This window comes from Cyprinodon tularosa, unplaced genomic scaffold (assembly GCF_016077235.1).
Source record: "Cyprinodon tularosa strain WSP-4 unplaced genomic scaffold, ASM1607723v1 ctg192, whole genome shotgun sequence".
Lineage (NCBI taxonomy): Eukaryota > Metazoa > Chordata > Actinopteri > Cyprinodontiformes > Cyprinodontidae > Cyprinodon > Cyprinodon tularosa.
The window spans coordinates 1,335,037-1,352,904 of record NW_024038688.1 but is presented as its reverse complement, the minus strand read 5'-3'; the positions used below and the strand labels follow the sequence as shown (position 1 = coordinate 1,352,904).

The 17,868-nt window shown below is 39.2% G+C and overlaps 1 protein-coding gene across 1 annotated transcript; it reads left to right on the top strand.

The window, feature by feature from the left end:
* Window positions 1-1,676: 1,676 nt before the first annotated feature.
* On the top strand, window positions 1,677-17,287 carry LOC119782379 (GTPase IMAP family member 8-like). Its single transcript, XM_038283330.1, has 4 exons — window positions 1,677-1,738; window positions 2,950-3,010; window positions 12,427-13,599; window positions 14,777-17,287. Exons 2-4 carry the CDS (start codon window positions 2,992-2,994, stop codon window positions 16,354-16,356), a joined length of 2,772 nt encoding a protein of 923 aa, XP_038139258.1. The 5' UTR covers window positions 1,677-1,738; window positions 2,950-2,991; the 3' UTR covers window positions 16,357-17,287.
* Window positions 17,288-17,868: the final 581 nt, after the last annotated feature.

Sequence of the window (17,868 nt, the reverse complement as noted above, 5' to 3'; positions counted from 1 at the left end):
TCATATGTATAGTTTAAGTGTAATGGTACAAAAATCAAATTAAAAGCATGTATTTCTATTATGCTAATTAAAATGATAACTAACACCTAGTTAAAGTTTTTTTTTTAAATAAATAATCTGAAAAAAACGTTGATCATTAGTTAAAAAAAAATGAAAATAAAGCCTAAGCAGAGGTCGAACTTAAAAACATGGATGCTTCCATTCATGCAATCAGAGGCTCATCCCTCTGTCAAGCAGCTAATTAGCATTCAACCACACCTCCTCGTAATCCAATCAGCATCAGAGTCCTGCTTAAAAGGATTCAACTGAAACGGCCCCCATTTAAAAGGGGTGGACCAGTTCAGCCTTTTCAATTTGCATGTTTTCTAAACATAAACAAGGCTTTTTTTGGGCTCCAGTAAAAAACCTGGAACTCAACACTATTTCTGACAATTTTAATTAAAAAAAGCTTCCTGGATGGGAAGCGAAATGTCTTTAAACGCCATTGGATTGTGTTTTTTACTTTTTTGGAAAGAGTATGACCTGGATTAGTGAGAATCTTCACCAGAACCAAAGTTTTTTCAGGTCCCTAAACAATTATAAATTAAATTACAAAGTACCAGTGGTCTTTAAACTTCACTGCATCTGCAAGTGGATTTTTGAGACTACCCTGACGTGCCTCGATACACTAATGGATTTTTTTAAAAAAGGGAATGGTTTGCCATCAATCACAAAGCTCCCTTGTATAAGCCAATCACAGGAAAATACTCCATGTGGGATGACTTACCCACAGATTTTACTGTAGCAGTTGGGGTGGCAATTGCCAGCCCAGAAGAAATCCTTTCCACCCCTGTCGCCACCCCTTTAAAAACATTACACTGTTTGAAATTTACGGGCATTTAAGAAGAAAACAGTCAAATTTCACAGTGGACATGGATGTATCCTCACGCAGCAAGCTTCTCCTACATTTCTCTTTGCCACTCCTATTTTAAAAGTCTCTTTCTTTCCAAAATAGTAGCTTCATCTGGTCTGTTCCTGTTTGTCTGTGACTTCATCCTGGAGAGCAATATCAGCTGTGCTGCTGCCATCAACACCTTTGTTTCTAGATGTTGGAGCTTGGCCTGTTTTCCAGTGTAGTCCTGTTTCTCTGACTGTGACTAACTGGATGTGCTCTCTTCATCCAATGACATGGGAGCTGGCTCGGACCTCGTCTGCCTGGCTGTGTCCTGGACGGGGCCGCCTGTGGAGCTGGTTGACAGTTGCCTTTTGTATCTATGCTTCTTTTTCTATGTCTGCTTCTGTCTCCTTGAACTCCAGTCGGCCTCAGCAGATGGCCGCTCACACTGAGCCTGCTTCTGTTGGAGGTTTCCTAATGTTAAAAGGGAGTTTTCCTCTCCACTGTCACTACAAGCATATTTGAGTCAATGCAATCAACTGGTTTTCCTCAGATAGAAAACTTTGAATGGACTGTATGATCTGGTTAAATAGTCTCTATAAAGTGCCTTGAGATGTTGTGAACTGGCACTATATAATGTAAATAAACTGAATTTAATTGGAATCTTTTATGCCGACAGTGCGCAATGACCAATACGTTTTTTTTTTTATTTTCTTTAAACATTAACTCAGCTCATCTTCCCACCCAATCTGCTTAGTGGGGGTTGTGTAACAGCTGGATATGAGTAGTGCTTTTATTCCAGCGTTGACAGATTCATGTAGGAGATCCATGAAGATGTGATGGAGCAACATTCTTTCATTTCAGGTGGGTGATATCTGTGTGACATACAACTAAAACTTTTTTTAATTATTTTTTAAGCATGTATTTGGAATCCGGTGAACCACAATGAAAACATGCTCTTTGATTTCTCATGTTTTGACCTCACTGATGATACATTATAACTAAATATTATCAAATGAATTTGTATCAAATGAATATGTGTCAAAATTATACATATCTTTAAATTTGAAAACGCTTTGACTTGCAGTTCTTTTTTAACCTTACTTATCTAAAGTTGACATCACCCGAAAAAGTTAAAATTTAAGATCTAGGGTCTGAAGTTCGGAGCAATTGAATGTCAACTCTTTTTATTGCAGGGATACATATAACTATAAACTAAGTCCTTATGGGATAAAGTTTAACAACTTTAGTAGGTGTGCATTTACCTCCATTGCAGCTGCTTATCAAATCATGTGTAAGAAATGCAGATTGTAGATTATTTGGGCTTCGATAAAAGTAGTTCCAGCTTCACCACAACATATGTGCTCATTATTTAATTCGTATAAATATCATGTTAGTGTAACCGATGTGGATTAAAACTCTGTTCTTAAAAGTAGTAAGAAAGTCACAGGAACATTTGACTTTGATTTTAGAGGATCCAGATCATATCCTCTCTGCCAATCTCCATCTCTGCATTAAAAGCTCTCTACATGTAGCAAAGTGTGCCTCAGGGATATAAAAATGAAAAATTGCTTTGATTCATTGAGTTGATCGAAACTAACATGATTTTTGATGATCATCATTAAAATTTGATGATTTGATGATGATTTAATGATGATTTTTTTATTTTGGTCTCTCCTATTGATCTTTTGGAAATAAGCTGGATTCAGACACAAAATGTTAATCCTGACCTGCACTACCATCTATTTAGTGAGGTGGGGCTTTTTCCTTAACACCTCTAAACAGGAATCCAGAGTTTATCATCCCCTGCCACAGATTTTAACCTGGGAAATACAATTTGTAGAGTCTGAAATGAAGCTTGGGAGTTTGTGTTTTTTGTTTTTAGTTTTGTGTTGATGCACATATTTTTGCTCAAGAAGAACAGATGACAAAACTGTTATGAACCTGATAAAATGTGTTTTGGGTATATGCTATTGACATGGTTAAAATCGGATAAAAAAAATAAAACAGAACAGAGACAAGCATTTAATTCATTAAGGATGTTTTTTAATCCCTCTAATCCCTTTGTATTTTAGGTTAATTCTGAGTCTAAAACTGGAAGCTATTGATCTGACAACATGGCATCTGGAGGACATGGTGAGTCCATTTAAACCAACCATGTTTCGGTCGACCTGTTTGTTTATCTGATTGTATATTTGTTGAAACTTCAATATCACTTTGTTCATTACTGCTATAAAACAAACTGAGGTACTGCCCACATGTAGTAGGATATCAGGAAAAAATTGACATTTTTGTGCCTTTGAGCCTCATTAACAGAGTTATACATTCCTTAAAACAAATGATCCTAAATAAGTATAGAATAAGAAGTTGACATTGTACAAACACTGTGGCTTTTAGCCAGTTTGTTTACATGAAAAAAAGGATACTACACTGCATGAAAAGTGGGATTTTCGTCAATATACGGCACTGTAGATTGTCGTGGAACTTCAGGTTAGCGGCAGTATACGGCAATTTGCAGGCTTCGACGAAAACTCCCGTAAATTGTCAGAAATTGACGTGGAATTTCTTAGGCAGTGTTCCCCCCATGCCTCCCCCCCCATGGAATTCTAGGGGAGGCTTTAACATGTAAATGAACATGCTGTGAGCTATACAAATGCAAACCAGGGTTGCAGGGGGGGTTTTACCCCCCCCTGCAACCCTGGGTAAGAAAATCTCTGATACAAAGAGATCAGGTATAGCCTCTTACATTTTAGCTTGAATTGATTTATTTAATTAAAGTATAGAGACCAAAACAGATCTTTAGCTGACAGAGCAATACATTTAGAGCAGTAATTATTTTTTTTTTAATTTGCATTTAAGATAAAAAATAAAATGTTGTCTGTCAATATGCTCAATTCACAATTACTTAAGTGGAAAAGTTTCAAGAAATGATTCTGAGATGATTCACTTTATAACATGGCGCATTATCCTGTTGGAAGTAGCCATCAGAAGATTGGTACACTGTGGTCATAAGGACATAGGTCAGCATGCTAAATTGGTTTTAAGTGGCCCAAAGTGTGGCAATAAATATCCCCCAAATAGATGGTAGAAATAGATCAGGCTCAGTATAGCCTAATTATAGACTCTTACATTTTAGCTTGAATTGATTTATTTAATTAAAGTACGCTAGATTACTGTGTATGCAAATGTTATGTAAAAAAAATACACAAAATAATTTACTTCAAAAATTAGTTTTAATCAGAATCAGTTGGCTGTAATGGTTAATTTTTTTTTTAGATTTCCACTTTTTTTTTTTTGTTATTGAATATATAAGAAAACAATAACAATCTCAAATAACAAGTCAATAACAAATATTTCAATACAAGAAGAAATATCACAACTCCTGCTTTTGAAAAATAAAATTAAATGCACAGGCTGGAACAAAGTATAAAATAAAATAAAATAAATAAAAATAAATAAAATAATAATAGTAGTTAAAGTAAATTAATCAGTGGGGACTACCAACTGAAATTCTTCAATTAACTCAAACAATTTAATTGCATTTAAATTCTGCATCTTTCTCAGACATCTTTTGAAAAGGGAAAGTTCATTTTTGAGAGCAGAGATTGGGAGGGAGCATTTTGCATAGCGACATTTATGGATATAATACTTTGTTACAATTATTAGAATATTAATTAAAAATTCCAAATTTTTTTTTCTTTAATGGATAAACCGAATTGAATGTTTTGCCAGGAAATAAAATCTAAATTTATTGTTTTAGTTTTTGGGAATATATACAAACTATGCTCTAATTTCTAGATACCGATCTGTTTTTACTATAATTTAATTTGACAAACCGGGTCTTCTCTACATTCTTTTTTCTGTTTGGTGCGATTGCAATAGCGGGTCTTGATCTGGACGGACCGGAGGGGAGCAAAAAATAGCTCAGCTCCGTATTTTGACGGTGAAGGACGGAGAAGACGTACGTGGGCGGTGACGAGCGGAGGATGTGGAACAGCTCTCATTGATTTACATGACAGACAAGTAATACAGATAGTAGGATGGACATTTTATTAGAAATAAATCATACACTGTTCAGAATACGAAACATGGGGCTGATAGTTACATTTGTGTGGGTTCCAGCACATATTGGGGCGGAAGGAAACGAGAGGGCAGATAAAATGGCAAAAAGGGCAATTAAACATTCTATTAGTTTTATAGTTAAAATAAGTAAATCAGAAGGAAAGAGTATTATTAAAGAGAAACTTATGGAAATTTGGCAAAAAAGGTGGGATGAAGATAAAACAGGAAGATGGTTTTATAAAATTCAGAAGATGGTAGGAGAAAGAAGAAATGGAAGAAGAAATAGAAAGGATGAAAGAGTGATAACAAGGTTAAGATTTGGTCATACAGGACTTAATCATACACTTTTTAAAATACAAAAACATAAAACGGGCAAATGTGATTTCTGTGATAAATATGAAACCATAGAACATGTTATATTAGAATGTCATAAATATGAAAAAGAGAGAAGATATATGAGAAGAGAGTTTGAAGACATTAAGGAGAAGGTTAATTTATTAGATATACTGAGGAAAAATTTAGGGAGTAAACACATACAAATAATTATTCGATTTCTAAAGAAAACGAAATTATTCCATAGAATTTAATTATAGTAAGTGTGTTTGTGAGTGAAGGAATGATATACAAAGCTGTGCACAAATATGTTTATATTTTTAAGTGTGAATGTTTGAATGTATGTTTAGAAGAAGTTAGGGCAGAATGTATCAGGATCAATATTTAAACCATCACGAACCACACTCCATACCAGTAAGTGGCGGTAATGCTACTAACAGTTTGTTGCCAACCGCCATAAAACTCGACAAGAAGAAGAAGAAGTGAGACAAGTACTCCGTACGTGAGCGGGGCGGAGCGCTGACGGAGTATGTGGAATCTGGGGGTAAAGGAGGACAAATACACGTCCGGCTGGGTGCAGCGCCGGACGCCGGACAGTGCAATGAAAATCCGGACTGTCCGCCCTAAAGCCGGACATCTGGCCACCCTATCTGCAGTCGAGCAACTTTGCGGGATATATACGAACTCGAGGAAGAGAAGACGGGTGCACAACGCCACGCTAGCGGTAAATATGTTCGATTACTGGTAGCTATGCTAAAAGCAGCCTAGCTTAGCTAGGCAAGCTAAAAGCAGCCTAGCCTAAAGCTTTACTAAAGTGTATTTTTTGTGATTCACAGGAAGCATTATGCCGTCTTAACAACTCGGAGACTAATTGCAGGCGCTATGAACCGGCAGGGGTAAGGTTTAAAGAATATGCTTTCATTGTGCGGTAAAAGGACATGGATACGGATGGATACCGACCATAGCTGTACTTTTTTTTTTTTTTTCACAGACTACAGTCGCCTCACAATGAGGCGGTGACCTATTTGTTTGGATTTGCACGATGTTGATAAAGACGACATTGTGTGTAAGTGACTTGTTTTAATGTTTTCTCCTTCCTTGTTACTGTGACTTGCGTTTGATTTTTTTTTATTTTTTTATTCATACCACTCTCATTTAATTGTTTTCCAGCTGCCTGTAAGACGTATTATGAGACGGTATGCAGGAGCTTCAGATACACGTTGCTAGCCAGCACGCTGCGTGCGGAGGCCGCCAGGCTATCTGCTCGGAGTCGGGCCAGAAGAAAGAGGGTAAGACTTTATTTGGTGACTATTTTTCAGGTGCATTGATAGATGTGTTGTGTCCATATGCAGTGCGCTGATTCATGTTTTTTTTCAGCTGCTGAAGGCGAGGCAGAGTGTGCTAGCAGATGAGGAAGTGGAACTCTGTAAGTCCGCCACCGTCGACCTCATGTCCGACGAAGAAGATGGCGTCGTCGGCGGTGTCTCTGGATGGATTGTACGGTCGCCGCCATTTCGTAGGCCGGATCTCACTGAACTCTGTGTTAAGCTGCAGTCCCGGTTAGAAGCGATGTCGAAGTACAGGGCCACGCACAGTAGGCGTCTGCACATCGGACCTGCCTCGGAGGGAATGCTGCCTGTTACCTCCAACCCCGAGGAAGCAAACGGACCGTTCACGGAGTTGTAATTTTTAGATACGCATGTGTTTGGATACGCGTTGTATATAGTTGTGTGTGTTTTAATAAAGCTCTTTCTTAGCATAAACAGCTTCCTGGCAAATGTTCATTTCCTGTATATATTCATTCATGTCCTTGATGGTAGCATAATAATTGTGTAGTAGTGTAGGATAACATAAATACACAGCATATGAATGAATAAATATATGAATGAATAAATATATGAATATATATATATATATGAATGAATAAATATATATATATATGAATAAATATATATATGTAAATATATATATATGCCAACCAATCACGAGCGACTTCACTTGTTTAAAAAGAAGTGGTTCCGTCCAATACTCAGTAAGAAAATTAAAGCCTGGCGTGGCCACGTGTGGTTTTGCTGCCAATCACGAGCGATTTCATTTGTTTGAGAATAGTGGTTTCAGCCAATACTGAGAAGGTTATTCAAGCCAGACCTGGCCAGCCGCGCGGGTTTGCTGCATTCATATGCTAATTAGGGCCATTAGTACAGCTGATCGCTCTCCACCTACGTCACTGTCCGTTTCCGACAATTTGTGGCACGACAAACGCGGACAAGCACGGGTTGCAAATTGTCGGAAACTGACGAAAATCAGGCAGATCTGCGGGAGTTTACGGGGACGAAAATCTCACTTTTCATGCAGTGCTAATTTCTGGCATATCACCATCTGTGACAAATATTGCTGTCCTGTGTCCCACATTTACGACCATTGTTTATATACTTGGCCACCAGTTATTGGAATAAAGGCGTTGAAAGTAACGGTGTTACTACCCTTTTTTAGTAATCGAGTAAACTAACTAATTACTTTGACTGTAACTATAATGATGTTACCATTGCCAACACCCCGTTACTGCACATTACTCCGGTCGCACAATGAACCTTTTTTCATGATGGGACTCGTGCGCGCCTTGTCATGAGAGAGGGGAGGATGAGAATGGCTGATGTATAGTGAGATTACGTCTGTCAGTTGGGTAGGTGGGTGTTTCCGCTGGCGGGTACAGCACACACAGAGAGATGGAGAGTGAGGAGTATGGACGGACGGACGGGCGGATGTGGATGTTGCAGTATCTATAACAACCCAAACACACAGGATTCCAGAATTAGACATCCCCAGTTATTAATGTCACTCACCAGATCTAAACGCCCTGTTAAAAAAATTCACACCCATGAGTAGGGGTAATGCAGCCTGGTGATATTTACACCGCATCAGATCCTGTTCCCCCATGTTAAACAGGGGGAACGCTATCTGACGGGGTTTATAGGCCCGTCAGACTCTCTGCAGGTTCTTGTCTTTGTCGTCCGCTCTATTCAGCTGGCTTTTAAAACACATGGCGATAAGGTGGGGGCCGGGCGGTGAGGGTTACGGGGGCGAGAAACACAAAAGTAACGCAATAGTTACTTTTACTAGTAACTAGTTACTTTTATTGGGGAGTAACTCAGTTAGTAACTCAGTTATTTTTTTGGGAGAAGTAACTAGTAACTATGACTAATTACTTTTTCAAAGTAACGTGCCCAACACTGTTTGCCACACAGCCTTTATAAAAAAAAACTGACATATTTCTGCTGGTTGGTATGGATCAAAATATTTCAAAAAGAATCCTCTATGCAGAATCCTCTACCAGAAAGGACACTGTAAAAAAATAAAATAAAACAAAATTAATAATAATCTATACTAAGTTTTCTTCTTAAACTTGTATGCTATCACCACAAATAATCTGAATGTAATCTGTGTAATGAGGTTATATTCTTTAAAATGCATCTATTAATTAAATGAACTATCAGTATAAATGAAGGAGAATTAAGCTAAATGATGGCCAAACCTCAAACTCTTTTTCGAAATGAGTGCTCTAAACACCTCTTAATGACTTTGAAACATGAACATAAAACCTTGACCAGCCACACCTATTTTCATGATTGTGCCAAAGCTCCCTTATATATCAATCAAAACATTTTATTTGATAGGGATTTCTCATGCAAAACTATAAAGTTATTGTCATGATGGGTCTTAGGTTCTTAGCCCACATGCAGAACACAACGGAGGCTGGGTAAAAGTTTAACAGAGTTTATTGAGTATGCACAAAAACACAAGATCATGAACTGGATCAGGAACTGGTCACTGGCTGGTTCACTGAAGTCTGCAGAGATGATAGTTTGATTAGGAAGCAGGTTGATGAGTTATGAGTCTTTGATAATTCAAGAGTATACCTCGATAGAGTCCGGGCTTCTCTTTGAGAGAGAGGGAACCGTTGGGTCCAGACACTGTTTGTTCAGCAGAGTCCAAGAGTAGCTGCAGCGTCTTGCTTCTGACTTTAATGGCAGACCTTGATCAGAGTTTCCAGCTCTAGTTAAGAGCAGCAGGGGAATCCACATAGGAATCTTCAGGTTTGGCTCACGAGGGCAATCTCGGCAGGTTAAGCTCATCCAGAGCCTCAGGTAGAGACAGGTTTCCTGTGAGGCAAAAACAAGGGAGAGTTAGAATCAGATCTCTCTCAAGAGACAGCTAAGATTCTTCAGGTTCAAGGCTCAGGTCGCTAACCAAACTAGGTCAACACTGCGGCGTCGAAGCAAGGTCTGGCAGCTGGTTATAAAGGGCAGGTCTCTTGATGAGTAGATGCGTCTCAGGTGTGCTGGAAGACTCCAGCTCCAGGAGACCCACGGCAAGGACCAAAAGCATTGACCAACAGCATGAGCTACAACTGCTGGGAGCAATGACATTAATCAATCACTAAGGTTACAGACATGCAGATAACTTTGCAATCCAGCAATAGGGGAAACAGCTTTAAATAACAACTGCAAGGAGTAGGCTAATTTCTTGTACATGAATTATTAAGATCACAGTGAGTAATAACCACAATAGCAGCTAGAGATATACACATATGCAACATGTGCAGCATCTACATGAGTAACATAGACATCAAGCAAAGCCACATATCAACAACATAAGCCAACAACATCTACCCATTTTGCATGTGCTTATTTTTGCCATAAATTGAACCCCATCCTGGTGCCAGTTTACCTGCTTTTTGTGCCTCGTTAAACCATTACATATCCTAAGCACGTACAGCAAAAGTTATGCATGTTCTGTGTTTTGCAGCAAATCTATCCTTCAAATGTTGTTGTGTCTGTTGTGTTTTATTTAGGGACGGGACTTTAATAAGTTCATTCGATTAATCAATTAGAGACATTTTATCGTGTTAAGAAATTAACGCAATTAATTTTATTTTCTACACTATATAGATACAGACACTAGTGCACGCCAGTTTTAATTAATGAAATGAATGTACAATCCATCCATTCATCCATCCATCTTCTTCCACTTATCCGGTGTCGGGTTGCGGGGGTAGCAGCTTCAGTAGGGAGGCCGAGGTCTCCCCCTGGGCCTCCTCCCGGTAGGTCGTGCCTGGAACACCTCACCAGGGAGACGTCCAGGAGGCATCCTAACCAGATGCCCGAGCCACCTCAACTGGCTCCTCTCGATGTGGAGGAGCAGCGGCTCTACTCTGACTCCTCCCTGAATGGTTGAGCTCATCACCCTATCTCTAAGGGAGAGCCCAGAAATAAGAAAACTCATTTCAGCCACTTGTATCCGGGATCTCATTCTTTCGGTCATAACCCAAAGCTCATGACCATATATGAGGGTAAGAACGTAGATCGACCGGTAAATCGAGAGCGTTGCTTTTTGGCTCAGCTCTCTCTTCACCACAACAGACCAGTACAGGGCACACTTCACAGCAGATGCCGCTCCATCTTCCCCTCATTCGTGAACAAGACCCCAAGACACTTAAACTCCTCCACAAGGGGCAGTACATCCTCCCCAACCAGGAGACGGCACTCTACCCTTTTCCGGCTCAAGGCCATGGTCTTGGATTTGGAGGCACTGATCGTCATCCCGGCCGCTTCACACTCGGCTGCGAACCGCTCCAGTGAGAGCTGTAGATCATGCCCTGATGAAGCCAATAGAACCACATCATCTGTGAATAACAGAGATGCAATCCTAAGGCCACCAAGACAGATCCCCTCAACACCTTGGCTGCGTCTAGAAATTCTGTCCACAAAAGTTATGAACAGAATCAGTGACAAAGGGCAACCTTGGCGGAGTCCAACCCTCACCGGAAACAGGTCCGACTTACTCGTGGCAATGTGGACCAGGCTCTGACACCGGTCATAGAGAGACCTAACAGCCCCTTACAACAGGACCCCCCGAGGGACACAGTCAAATGCCTTTTCCAGATCCACAAAACACATGTAGACTGGTTGGGCAAACTCCCATGCACCCTCCAGAATCCTGCTGAGGGTATAGAGCTGATCCAGTGATCCACGGCCAGGATGAAAACCACACTGCTCCTACTGAATCCGAGATTCAACTATCCGATGGACCCTTGTTTCCAGAACCCCGGAATAGACCTTACCAGGGAGGCTTAAGAGTGTGATTCCTCTGTAGTTGGAAGACACCCTTCGGTACAATATACTAATGAATGTACAATGAACATGTATAAATGAAATAATTGATCTTTTGGTTGTATTAAACTTACCAATTGGCTATGAGAGCTCTTTGGTTTATTTTCTGAAATCTCTTTCAGCCCTCCGTCTCCACCTGTCCCCTTACTTTTTAGCCAAGTTAGCAAACTCTTTAGAGTCACATCATGTCGGCTATAAAAGTCATTGCGAAGTGAGAGAAAGAAGTATGGAAGAACTAGCTAAAAATGTTAGAATAAACAGAATTGATTAAGAAATAAAACATTTTTTCCTCTGCAATAATTCAGAGGCTCTGTGTTCAAGCCCCACTTCCACAGACTGCAACTCTGGGTCCCTGAGCAATAAAACTCTTAACCCCATACTGCACTCTGGGCGCCCCACAACTGCTGCCCACTGCTCCCCAAGGGGATGGGTTAAATGCAGAGCTAAATTTCTCCAATGTTAGATGAATAAAGTTTAATTATTATTATTATTGTCGCATGTGTCACTATTAGGTCTAATATAATGTAATAATGTTTTATATAGGAAGGGGGGAGGGCTACAGGGTTTAGGATGGATATACCTGCCTTTTTATCAACGTCAATGATGACTAGAGGTACAGAATGGGCTTAGAAGCTTGAATATTTGATCACTCTTTTCTGACCAACTGTTATTTCCAAGCAGCGTTAAGTAGTGAATAAGTATCTACTTCAGATCAGAATTTTCAGACAAATGTTTCCTACTCTAAGAGTTTTAATTTGAATGATAAAATGTACAGTGGCTTCACACACATTTTTAGTTGTGTGGAACATACATCGGCATGTTGGGAGGCTGACTGAACCCAACTCAGTGTGGAAAAGTCTTATTAAATGAAAGATGTGAACAGATTATTGCATCACTTTAGATTTGGTTGGTACAGCTTTCTATTGTGTTAGACACTTCAGATTTATTTATGTTCATTGTGTTTTCTTATGCTGTTGTGCTTCACAGGCCGAGGTCTTAGGATTATGCTGTTTGGAGGAACTCTCTCAAGCAAGACACAACTATGTAACTTTGTCCTACAGAAAAAAATTCTGAACATTTCATCCACAACTTTTCAAACCAAACTAGTGGAGCAGGGGTTATGGAAAGGAAAGTTCTTAACTATTTGGACACCTTCAGAAAGTCAGATGGGAAAAGTCCTAAAAGAGGACATTAGAAGCTGTGTCAATCTTTGTCCTCCTGGACCAAATGTTCTCCTGCTCTTGGTGAATCCTTCAGACTTCACAGAGAAGGACAGCAGGTTTCTGAAGGCCACCCTTAGGTTATTTGGAGAGAATGCCTTTAAACACTCAATGGTCATCATGACTGAAGAATTGAATGCAACAAGTTTTGCCTTTAATTCACTAATCAGAGAATGTGAGGGTAGACAGTACAGCCTTAATGAAAATAATCACCAGAAATTAATGGAGAAAATTGAAGATATTGTGAAAAGAAACAGCAGTGCTTTCCTTAGCATTAAAGATGATGAAGCATCGAAATGTGACCAGTCTCTAACATCCTTAAATCTGGTTCTTTGTGGGAGACGAGGAGCAGGGAAAACCTCAGCAGCCAAGGCCATTCTAGGTCAGACAGATCTTCCTTCAGCCTCCAGCTCATCGGAGTGTGTTAGAAACCAGGGAGAGGTGTGTGGACGTTGGGTTTCTCTGGTGGATCTGCCTGCCTTGTATGGAAAAGCTCAGCAGGAAAAGATGAAGGAATCATTCAGGTGTATCTCCCTCTGTGAACCTGAGGGTGTTCACGCCTTCATCCTGGTCCTACCTGTGGGTTCCCTCACTGATGAAGACAAGGGAGAGTTACAGACCATCCAGGACACCTTCAGCTCTCGGGTCAACAACAACACAATGATTCTGTTCACTACAGATTTAGATCCTGAACACCCAGATGTGGTTAAGTGTCTTAAAAAAGATAAGAACATCAAGGAGCTAATTAAGAGATGTGGAAAAAGAAGCATTGTTGTCAAGAGCAGTGACAAGAAGCAGTTCTCTAAAGTAATAGATTTTGTAGGGAAAAGGGAACAAAGCTGCTACACAATAGAAACCCTCTTTGAAGCTTACTTGGATAAAATCTTAAAACAAGAGGAAAACTTCTCCGGACTACATACAAAATCTTATGGGTCCAGTGGTACGTATTCTAAAACAAGGATTAAAAAAAAAGAGAATTGGTTATTTTTTTAAGGCATTTTTTTTTTCATCTTCAGTGAGCAAAGTATTTTCTTAAACACTTGAATCATTTGCAATTTAAATAAATGATCTTACTTGGCTACTTTGTAGATCATTCAGATCTAGAAAGATCTGATAGATCTATCATTTTGCAATCTTTGTACCGCCATTTACATATAATATGCAAATTAGGTAATAATAGAATATCATTAGAATAAAAAAATGGTATCACATATTTTGACTGATGGGAGGAATTTTTAACAATATACATGTTTTTAACCCACGTTATAGAGTCTATAGTTATTCCTGTGTTATTGCAGTTGAGGGCAGATTGATGGGTATTTAGACATTAACTGTCCATAACCAAGTAGGCCAGCTTGGTGAGGCCCCTATAGTCCTTGGTGTTACAGAAGTTTGGCCAGAGTTTCTGCATTCCTGTTCAGTTGGTTATCACTTCAGATTCTCCAGGAAGGTTTTTTCATGATGGACTATTTTAATAAAAGTCTCCATGTGTAGTTAGAGAGGAATTGATGTGATACCAAGTGTAAGGTCCCTCCACCCAAGTGTAAATGTGAGCCAGTGTTAGACAATGTGGGACCACCCTGAGTTCGAGAAAGCCGTTTCACCATCCCTCTGTGGGATCCTTCTGGCTGCCATTGGTAAACTGTTTATTTTATTTCTGTTCCCAGTAACTGTCTTCATCACCAGTGATGGCAGTCAAAAAAGTCCTATTTGATATCAGGGTCTATTAAAGCTATGTTGTTCACTGGGCAAGACAAGAGATCAAATGTGAAAAACTGCGGAAAAGTATTTACATACATAGCTGAAAAAAGTCCAAATTTGCTGCAAAAGCCGCTATGCTGTGTGATGTCTTCTACAACAGTAGCTCCCAGACCTGGTCCTCAAGTACCACTGCCTTGCATGTTTTGAATGTGTCTCTGTTGAGCTGAAGCAGATCTTGTTCTCACTGCTCTGCCATTATCATTATACCTAAAATGAAATTGCTAATCTGTTGAGTAGATATTTTAATTGATGCATAATTTAAAAAAGCTATAGTTATTTTTGTTACTTCCTTGCATTCTAGGGAAGTTATTTGCTACTATTTCTGAGTAAGCTGAGCTTTGGTTCTTCTGTTACAGGAGATAAAGACAAGTGGACAAATGAGTGCCTCAGGATAGTTCTGATTGGGAAGACTGGTTGCGGGAAGAGCTCTTCAGGAAATACTATCCTTGGTAGAAAAGAGTTTGAAGCTGACATAAGCCAAAAATCAATAACGAAAAATTGTAAGAAATCAATGGGTGAGGTGGAGGGCCGTCCTGTTGCTGTGGTGGACACTCCTGGTTTGTTTGATGACAGTTTAACACAAGAAGAAGTGCAGCTAGAATTGGTCAAATGTCTTAGCCTTCTGGCACCGGGTCCACATGTCTTCCTGGTAGTGGTACCAATTGGAGGAAGACTCACACCAGAAGAGAAAGAGACATTAAAACTTATTAAAGAAGGTTTTGGGGGGAATTCTGAAAAGTACACCATCATCCTTTTTACCAGAGGAGATATGATAAAGGATAAGCAGTCCATAGATGATTATGTAGAAAAAAACTGTGATGATTCCTTCAAAAAGATTATTGATGACTGTGGGGGATACCATATGTTTGACAACAATGACACTCAAAACCGCAGACAGGTTATAGAGTTGTTCAGAAAGATTGACAACCTGGTGGCTAAAAATGGATGCTTTACCAATGAGATGCTGCAAGAGGCTGAAACAGCCATACAGAACCAAATTCAACAAATCCTTAAGGAGAAAGATGAAGAAATGCAGAGAGAAAGGACAGAATTAGAAGAAAGACATCTACAGGAGAAGGAGGAGATGGAAAGAAAAATGAAGGAAGAAAGAGCAAAATCTGAAAATGAGATGAAGGAGAAAGAAGACAAAATTAAGGAGATTGAGAAAAAGCTACAGCAGGCTGAAGAAGAAAAAAATAAAGAACATGAACGGAGAACAAAGGAAGAAGCTAAATGGAAAGATGAGAAAGAAGCCTTGATGAATGCTTTTGAATCAGCAAGTATATCTAAAGAATTTGCTGATTACTATGCGAACGACCAAAACCAATCAAAAGGTAAAAAGAAAACTCTAGAAGCCTTGGAAAAAGAGATGGAAACTTTAAGACATAAGTGGGAAAAAGAGGACAAAAAGAGGGAAAAGGAAAACGAAAGACTTAAACAGGATTATGTAAAGATAAAAGAAGATTATACAAAACAAAAGGAGGAGGATGAAAGAAGAAAAGAGAAGGAGGTAATGGACATACAGAAACTGGATGATGTGTACAGGCAGGAGTTAGACAAACTTAAAGAAAGATATGAGGAAGAAGCCAGGAAGAAAGCTGAAGAGCTCAATGAATTTAAAGACAAATATTTTAAAGAATTTGCAGCTCAGATGCTACAGCAGCATGAGAAGTATAATATGCTAAGGGCCCTCAAAGACATGAATGACAACAAACACAGAAAAGAAATTGCTGATTTAGTGAAATGCATCACTAAAAAGAAAGAGAATGTGAAAAAACTGAAGGACATGCTGTCAAAACAAGAAGAGGAGATGAAAAAGGCCAAAAGTCTACAAGAAATCAAAAAACAGGGGGAAGAACACAACAAAGAGCTAAGTGATCTGATTCAGCAGCTTTTGACTGAAATGGATGAAAAAACTGGCTGTGTTATTTCATGAAATAAGACAGATTGTACTAACAGGACAGACTGAACAGTTCATCCCCATCAGGCTTTATACTAACGGTAATCAGGAATCTGTATAAGGAAGAAAACCTGCTGATTTCTATTAAAAACATCCCTCTCTGTAGCAATATTAACATAGGCAATTTCTTATGTTTTCAATATCTAGTGGAGAAAAACATCTGTTCATTTGAATTTTTTCAATCAAGAGGTTTAACTCATGATATATGTCTGGTGTTATCCAGTGTAAAAAATATAGTAGAACCTATGTGATTCCAAAAGGAAATAAATGTTGTCATAAGCCTTTTCCTCAACAAATGATTGTAGATGTTATAAGCTGTTATTTTTTACTTGTTTCTTTTTCTTCTCAAGTCTACAATCATCTCCATGGCTTTATCAAACTTGAAGATTATTGTTTACATTTTATGCCACAAAGCAGTTTACCAGCTTCCTGTACTCAGCTTCTTGTCCATCCTTCATAAACCCAATGACTGAGTAGCCCGAATATTTCTGCAAAGTTCTGCCGACTGGACTGAATGGGGGTGCCAATATCTGGACATAGTGTCTTACGTCTTGCTCATACTAAAAGCAGTGTGAGCTGTTGGGCAGGAATGGTGGAAAAAATCACAGTCAAGAAGTTGTGACAAGACTGGCCCAGCTATTTTTCTCATTTGTCAAATTAGTTAGTTTGGTGGATTGATTTTACTCTGAAATTCACCAGGGTTTGATTTTTGTCTTTGCCAAGACACCTGACCTTTCCTGTTCACCACATGAAATTCTGGAGCTTAATGAGGAGTCTGCTGTGACATTTTGTCCAATTTCTTTCTTAGCATAATGTTCAGCCGCATGGCCTGGGTATCAACAACTAGAAAAGAGGAGCAGCACAGTATTTTCATTTGTTTGAGCACAAACACATAGAAGTAGGACGTTTCATGCCATGCAGCTCCTTGTGTGTGGTATTTCTTACATAAGACTGGAAGTTGACTGGGTTTTTATCCTTAAATGCTTTTAAGCTCAAAATGAAAGAATTTGTATTTACTTCAATTATCTGTAATTTTTTTACTTGACATGTTTTTTTATGTACCTGTCATTTGATTGTATGTATTTCTGTTCGGTATGTAACTTTGCTTCCACTTGGCCAGGACTCCCTTATAAAAGAGGTTTTTGAATGTTTTCCTGGTTAAAGTTTAATAATAAAGCCTAGTAGGAGACAGGGTCAAAGAAGGACACAATATAAATTTGATTGTGAGCAGGACAGAAGGATCTTAACCTTAGGGTGACCAAATGTCCGTATTTCCCGGGACATATCCGTATTTCACGTCCTGTCCCGGGCGTCCCGGGTTTTTTTTTTTAGAAAGTGAGGAAATGTCCTGATTTCACTGCGCACGACGCTCCATGTGACGTAATCCCTGAGCCGCGTCAGTGCGGGCAGCCCTGTTCTTAATCAGAGGCTCTGTTCGAAAACCTAGGACGCATCCTCCAAGGACGCGGTCTACCTAGACTGGATCCT

Excerpts from the sequence above, each read along its gene's own strand:
- LOC119782379 (XM_038283330.1), top strand. Across the intron at positions 13,600-14,776 it reads AAAATCTTATGGGTCCAGTG|GAGATAAAGACAAGTGGACA; the intron begins GTACGTATTCTA and ends CTTCTGTTACAG.